Source organism: Bombina bombina, chromosome 4 (genome assembly GCF_027579735.1).
Source record: "Bombina bombina isolate aBomBom1 chromosome 4, aBomBom1.pri, whole genome shotgun sequence".
Classification (NCBI taxonomy): Eukaryota; Metazoa; Chordata; class Amphibia; order Anura; family Bombinatoridae; genus Bombina; species Bombina bombina.
Genome location: NC_069502.1, coordinates 853,888,888 through 853,897,230, shown reverse-complemented (window position 1 = coordinate 853,897,230; position 8,343 = coordinate 853,888,888). Strand labels below are relative to the sequence as shown.

Below are 8,343 nucleotides of genomic sequence, written 5' to 3'. Positions count from 1 at the left end.
TACGAAAAATAAAAAACACTCGCCTAGATTTAGAGTTCTGCGTTAGCCGTCAAAACCAGCGTTAGGGGCTCCTAATGCTGGTTTTGGCCGCCCGCTGGTATTTAGAGTCAGTCAGGAAAGGGTCTAACACTCACTTTGCAGCCGCGACTTTTCCATACCGCAGATCCCCTTACGCCAATTGCGTATCCTATCTTTTCAATGGGATCTTCCTAACGCCGGTATTTAGAGTCTTGGCTGAAGTGAGCAATTAAAATCTAACGACAAGACTCCAGCCGCAGAGAAAAGCCAGGAGTTAAGAGCTTTCTGGGCTAACGCCGGTTCATAAAGCTCTTAACTACTGTGCTCTAAAGTACACTAACACCCATAAACTACCTATGTACCCCTAAACCGAGGCCCCCCCACATCGCCGCCACTCTAATAAAAATTTTTTAGCCCCTAATCTGCCGACCGCACACCGCCGCAACCTACATTATCCCTATGTACCCCTAATCTGCTGCCCCTAACACCGCCGACCCCTATATTATATTTATTAACCCCTAATCTGCCGCCCCCAACGTCGCCGCCACCTACCTACAATTATTAACCCCTAATCTGCCGACCGGACCTCACCGCTACTATAATAAAGTTATTAACCCCTAATCCGCCTCACTCCTGCCTCAATAACCCTATAATAAATAGTATTAACCGCTAATCTGCCCTCCCTAACATCACCGACACCTAACTTCAAGTATTAACCCCTAATCTGCCGACCGGACCTCACCGCTACTCTAATAAATTTATTAAACCCCTAAAGCTAAGTCTAACCCTAACACTAACACCCCCCTAAGTAAAATATAATTTTTATCTAACGAAATAAATTAACTCTTATTAAATAAATTATTCCTATTTAAATCTAAATACTTACCTGTAAAATAAACCCTAATACAGCTACAATATAAATTATAATTATATTGTAGCTATTTTAGGATTAATATTTATTTTACAGGTAACTTTGTATTTATTTTAACCAGGTACAATAGCTATTAAATAGTTAATAACTATTTAATAGCTACCTAGTTAAAATAATTACAAAATTACCTGTAAAATAAATCCTAACCTAAGTTACAATTAAACCTAACACTACACTATCAATAAATTAATTAAATAAAATACCTACAATTATCTACAATTAAACCTAACACTACACTATCAATAAATTAATTACATACAAATACCTACAAATAAATACAACTAAATAAACTAACTAAAGTACAAAAAATTAAAAAAGAACAGAGTTACAAAAAATAAAAAAAATAATTTACAAACATTATAAAAATATTACAACAATTTTAAGCTAATTACACCTACTCTAAGCCCCCTAATAAAATAACAAAGCCCCCAAAATAAAAAAATGCCCTACCCTATTCTAAAATAAAAATAGAGAAGCTCTTTTACCTTACCAGCCCTTAAAAGGGCCTTTTGCGGGGCATGCCCCAAAGAATTCTGCTCTTTTGCCTGTAAAAAAAAAATACAATACCCCCCCCCAACATTACAACCCACCACCCACATACCCCTAATCTAACCCAAACCCCCCTTAAATAAACCTAACACTAAGCCCCTGAAGATCTCCCTACCTTATCTTCACCACGCCGGGTATCACCGCTCCGTCCAGAAGAGGCTCCGAAATCTTCATCCAAGCCCAAGCGGGGGCTGAAGAGGTCCATCATCGGGCTGAAGAGGTCCATCATCCGGCTGAAGTCTTGATCCAAGCGGGCGCTGAAGAGATCCATCATCCGGCTGAAGTCTTGATCCAAGCGGGGGCTGAAGAGATCCATCATCCGGCTGAAGTCTTCTATCAAGCGGCATCTTCAATCTTCTTTCTTCTGGATCAATCTTCATCCCACCGACGCGGAACATCCATCCTGGCCGACGACTTCCCGACGAATGATGGTTCCTTTAAGGGACGTCATCCAAGATGGCGTCCCTCGAATTCCGATTGGCTGATAGGATTTTATCAGCCAATCGGAATTAAGGTAGGAAAATTCTGATTGGCTGATGGAATCAGCCAATCAGATTCAAGTTCAATCCGATTGGCTGATCCAATCAGCCAATCAGATTGAGCTCGCATTCTATTGGCTGATCGGAACAGCCAATAGAATGCGAGCTCAATCTGATTGGCTGATTGGATCAGCCAATCGGGTTGAACTTGAATCTGATTGGCTGATTCCATCAGCCAATCAGAATTTTCCTACCTTAATTCCGATTTTTGAACTCTAAATCTAGCGGACTAAGATTACAAAAAATAATAAACGAAATTATCAAGAATAAAAACAATTACACCTAATCTAATAGCCCTATAAAAATAAAAAAGCCCTTTAAAGGGCCTTTTGTAGGGCATTGCACTAAACAGCTCTTTTACCTGTAAAAAAATACAAAGTCCCCCAAACAGTAAAACCCACCACCCAACCAACCCCCAAAATATAAAGCCTACCTCTAAAAGAAGTATGATAATGAAAAATAGTGTAGTAAAACCAATATGAACCCCTAACAATTTACTCTCAATTTGCCATTATAACAGATAGTGCAAATACACTGTAGGTGCAATTAGTTATTAATATGTAGGGGGGGTGCTGACTGTCGAGTATAAGGAGGAATAAACAAAAAAAAGGTGACAGTACCACAGCACACAAAGGGTTAATTTGTGGGAAAAAAAAAAGGGTAAAGGTAACAGGGCAGTGATGCATGCCAGACAAAGGGCATGAATTAAAACATAACTTTTACTAATAATATTCTAAAAAAAGAGTGTGACACAAAGTGTTGGTGGTGGTACAAACGTTTAAAACTTGGATTAAAAGAGTATATACAAAGAGTATGTGTGACCTCAAAGAATACAATATAATAAAGCCCAGCTCCAGGTCCTCACGGTTAACGGATTGCAGTATTACTATCTAGAAAAAGGGGATTGACCCCACAACAATTATTCTAAACTATGCAATGCTGTAACCGGAGGTAGGACTAGGTTATGTCATATTGCACAAAGATAAGGTGAAGACAACGCTTCAAGAAAATATATCAATTAAAGTATTCAATAATTAAGGATTTGAGGGTTCACACATGCAAAACACGCCTGATGCACATTTAACATGTAACAGTTTAGTTATGAGTTTTGTGAAACAGTTTTGTTACACAAAATCCATAACTACTGGTCTAAGATGGTGGAATGGGTTGTGTTGGTATAAGCTATAAAAGCAAGCTTTTTAGCCTGAACGCACAACCTGTAATACTGGCGCTTTGGAAATCCCACACTCAAACGTCATTTTTTTGAGTGCGGAATGGATGTTGCGTAACAGGCTAAAATGCTTGCGGTATAGTTATACCGCCTCGACTCGTAATATGCATTCCTGGCCATTCCACGTGGCCAAGTTTTCAGCGGTATAGCTGTACCGCAAAACTCATAATCTAGCCAATATGACTGAATTCACAATAAATCGGATTTTTCAGAATACAATTTGATGAACTAGAGGGTGAGAAAGAGAGGAAAAGAAGATGTGTGTGTATCATTTACATAAATCAGAGGGTGAGAGTGAAGAGAATAGAGGGCGTGTGTGTAATTTTCACATAACGTAGAAGGTGAGAGAGAAAAGACAAGGTAGGGGTGTGAACCAAATACGTTTTATCATTGCAACCTGCCTGTATTGAGGCTCATAATTTTTATAGGGTGAAATAATATCAGAATCCGCGTTTTTTTAAGTGCAAATCTTATACTACAGAATTAGATCACTCACTTGCAGAGACATCTGATGGCTGAATATTCTGTACAAGTTCTCTTTGTGTTCCTGTGTCTAGATTTTCATCACTGTGACCTGTTAGTTCTAATAGAGAATACAATTAGTTTATTTTTGCTAATCATGAAACAATGTACAATGTATTCTATTTGATTTTTTTAAATGATGATCTGTTGCTCGATAAATCTACATTTTTCTATCAGCCAATGCGCATCACAACCTAAGAATGTGCAATGTATTTCCTGCTAGTCTGTTGCATAAAGTGATGGTAAAGTTTCCCCCTTTATAAAATCAGATGCAGAATGTTAGTGATATTTTAAATGGAGTTTAATTCAGCAGTTGTAATTAAGATGCTCTATATTTACTTTTATGTAGATATGAAGTTCAAATATCTCGCGCTCCGCCACCTAGTTCAAAATTAAAATTTTCTGTGCGCTAACCACAACAGTGACATATGGGGAGAGTGCTGATTGGACAACAATTCAAACCGTTAGCTCACAGAAAATTTGACTTTGAAGTGGGCAGCCGAGCATTTGAATTTCATATCTATATTCATATCTATATTAAAAAGTAAATTATTGTGCATATTCATTACAACTGATGACTTAGAGGCCCATTTATCAAGCTCCGTATGGAGCTTGTGGGTCCGTGTTTCTGGCGAGTCTTCAGACTCGCCAGAAACAGCAGTTATGAAGCAGCGGGCCAAAGAGCGCTGCTCCATAACCCTGTCCGCCTGCTCTGAGCAGGCGGACAGGAATCGCCACAATGCAACCCGATCGAGTACGATTGGGTTGATTGACACCTCCCTGCTGGCGGCCTATTGGCCGCGAGTCTGCAGGGGGGCGGCGTTGCACCAGCAGCTCTTGTGTATTGCTCTCCGCATTCAGCAAGGTCTTCCGCAAGACCTTTGATACATAGGCCTCTTAACCTCCATCTACAATATCACTAACGTTCCAGATCTGTTTTTATAAGGGGAGAGTTTATCATTACTTTAAATAAATTTGTGCATATAAAAATATTCATGTATAATTGCATTAATATCCCTGACAAACTTTTTGCCTCTCACACCCTTGTAAAAAATGTTTTGATATTTATTGGGTATAAATTGGGTATATAATCAGGCAGCTCATTAGATTAACACACATGACGGATTGTAGATTTACACTTTTTCAGTTACTTCTGTAGTCTATGTGCATTTGCTGAGAAAGATATTTATTACTACACAGGGTTACCTGAGCTCTCATTTCCTGGGATTTCCATAGTACTTAGTCCTTGGTGAGTCTCCATCATGACGTCCTTGTAAAGCTCCTTGTGTCCCTCTATATACTCCCACTCCTCCATAGAGAAATATACAGCAACATCATCACACTTTATAGGCACCTGAAACACACACAACTCATTCAGCGCTGACACAGGGAATGGTTCTGTCACATACTTTTACTGACAGAGCCAGGATAATGTTACTGGGAACATACATAGACACAGACAGAAGTTAGGAAAATACTCAAAAGGCCAGATGGGTAAATAAAGAGTTACTGAGCCCTGGCACTAGTAAAATGTCACATTCCCCAGCAGTGCGCACCTCTATAATCAGTCGGTGAACGCTGCTGCAATGAGGGGGTGGGGCTGGATTTTTCCTGTAATGGTGAAATTCTATAGAGAAAATTTTCCAACCAAAGACCAAGAGTTGGAATGTGACCTTTAGAGTCAAATATATTCTACCACTAACCAGAATAAAATATTACAGAGTCTAGATTACAAGTCAAGAGAGACTATGGTCCATGTTTTAGTATTTCTCAATTTTGTATTAGAATTCACTGGTTAAAATATTTCTGAAAGACTTGTTTGTTGTGGGCATCTTAGGGCTCGTTTCCATTGAGCCGTAATTCGGTTTTAGTGCACTCGCAAACCGATAAATATGCTGTCGGAATCAATATCGTTCACCGACTGCTTCCAACGGCCCGTTACAACTCAATTTCGGCAACCGGACTTCGGCTGCCGAAAACATTATCATGCCCCAGACAAAGTATAGGAAGCCGCTAATCTTTCAATTATACCTGGTTTCCAATGCCTGCGCAAACCGTAAATACACTGCTGATACACTAACAAAAATTACACCCAGCTGAACTAGGTGTAAAACAGGAAAAAAGTGCTCTTTGAGACCTTTTTCCCATTGAAATCTAACCCGGCACTTCAAAACCCCTGTATTCGCCATCCCCCCCACATTGCAATTTATAATAAATGTATTAACCTCTAAAATGCCATGCCCCACAACGCAATCTATTAAATCTATTAATCCCCTAATCCACCATGCCCCACAACGCAAACTATCTATTAAATCTATTAACCCCTAACCGCCGTGCCCCCACAACGCAAATGATCGATTTAAACTATTAACCCCTAATCTGCCATTAACCCACATCGCAATTAACCTAATAAATCTATTAACCCCTAAATCGCCAAACCCCACAACGCAAATAACTCATCACTAAGCCTCCTAACCTAACAACCCCTAAATTAACCCCATTACATAAATTAAAATAATCCTGAATTACTTAAAAAATAAAAATATTTGTGCTTACCTGATAAATGTATTTATTTCTTGACACGGTGAGTCCAGGAATCATCAATTACTGTTAGGAATATCACTCCTGTCCAGCAGGAGGAGGCAAAGAGCACCACAGCAAAGCTGTTAAATATCACTTCCCTTCCCACAAACCCCAGTCATTCGACCAAAAGTAAGGAGAAAAAGGAAATAACACAAGGTGCAGAGGTTTACATAACAAAACACTGTCTAACAAACAGGGAGGGCCGTAGACTCACCATGTCAAGAAAGAAAGAAATTTATCAGGTAAGCATGAATTTTGTTTCTTTCTAATGACACGGTGCGTCCACGGAATCATCAATTACTGTTGGGAATCAATACCCAAGCTAGAGGACACAGATGATACGGGAGGGCAAGACAGGCAACCTAAACTGAAAGCACCACTGCTTGAAGAACCTTTCTCCCAAAAGAAACCTCAGCCGAGGAAAAAGAAACACATCTTGAAACACCTGAAAGAATTACAACCATCACCCGAAAGTGGATTTGAACCCTGCCCTGGGGGAATGAGCTGTAATTTTCTCAGGGGGCTGCTGTCCAGCAGTCTCATATGCCAAACGAAAACACTTCTCAGCCAGAGAGAAAGAGAAGTGGCAGAAGCTTTCTGACCCTTACGTTTACCAGAAAAAAACAAAAAATGCAGAAGACCGACGAAAGATCCTTGTAGCCTGCAGATAAAATTTAAGAGCCCTCACAACATCAAAGTTGTGCAACAAACATTCTTTATAAGAAGAAGGATTAGGACAGAGAGAAGGAACAACAATTTCCTGATTAAAATTTCTGTCCCTCTCGGAAGAAAACCAAACTTGGTACTGAGAACTGCCTTATCTGCATGAAATATGAGATAAGAAGAATCACACTGCAAGGAAGAGAGTTCAGAAACCCTCCGAGCAGAGGAAATAGCAATAAGAAGCAAAATTTTCCAAGACAATAACTTAATATCTATGGAATGCAAAGGCTCAAATGGGGCCCGTTGTAAAACTTTAAGAACCAAAATAAGGGTTCCAGGAGGAACAACTGAATTAAACACAGACCTGATTCTGACCAGAGTCTGACAAAAGGATTGGACATACGGAACATCCGCCAGACACTTGCAACAGAATAGATAAAGCAGAAATCTGACCTCTAAGGGTACTGACAGATAACCCCCTTCTCAAAGCCTCTATGGAGAAAAAAATAAAATCCTTGGAATCCTAACCTTACTCCAAGAATCTTTCTTAGAAGCACACCAATAAAGATATTTACACCATATCTTACGGTAAATCTTTATAGTGACAGGCTTACGAACCTGCATCATGGTCACAATGACCGACTCAGAAAATCAATGCTTAGATAAAATCAAGTGTTCAATCTCCAAGCAGTCAACTTCAGAGAAAACAAGGTTTAGAAGGAGGAAGGGGGCCTGAAAAAGAAGGTCCCTCCTCAACCGTAAACTCCACGGAGGTAGAGATGACCTAACTACTAGATCCGAAAAACAGATCCTGCGAGGTCATGCAGGAGCTATAAGAATCCCAGATGCCCTCTCCTGCTAGATCCGAGCAATGACTCGAGGAAGGAGAGCAAACGAAAAAGATAAGCCCACCTGAAGGTTCAAGGAAATGCCAGGGCGTCCATCAGATCAGCTTGAGGATCCTTCGACCTTGAGCCGTACTTTGTGAGATTGGCGTTCCGACGAGACGGCATGAGATCCAATTATGGTAACCCCCATTTGGTAGATAACCTGGAAAACACTTCCAGATGGAGCTCCCATTCGCCGGGATGGAAAGTCTGTCTGCTCAAAAAAAAACGCTTCCAACCGTCGATAGACAATAATTGAGAGCCCACTGAACAATCCAGGCACCTCCAACCAGGCTAAGACACTCCCAGTGCCTTCCTGGTGGTTGAAGTAAATCATTGAGGGGACATTGTCCAACTGAAACCCAGCTAAGGACAACAGAGGCCAAGCCATCAGAGCATTGTAAATTGCTCTTAACTCTA

At 40.2% G+C, this 8,343-nt stretch overlaps 1 protein-coding gene across 1 annotated transcript in view; it reads right to left on the bottom strand.

Annotated features, from left to right (window-relative positions):
• The window catches only part of LOC128657295 (gastrula zinc finger protein XlCGF66.1-like), a 54,471-nt gene that overhangs the window by 24,348 nt on the left and 21,780 nt on the right, over positions 1 to 8,343 (bottom strand). The window contains exons 4-5 of the mRNA XM_053711583.1: positions 4,997 to 5,144; positions 3,765 to 3,851 (exon numbers count right to left, since the gene is read on the bottom strand). Of these exons, the coding sequence (XP_053567558.1) occupies positions 3,765 to 3,851; positions 4,997 to 5,144 (235 nt within the window). The remainder of the gene's footprint in view (positions 1 to 3,764; positions 3,852 to 4,996; positions 5,145 to 8,343) is intronic.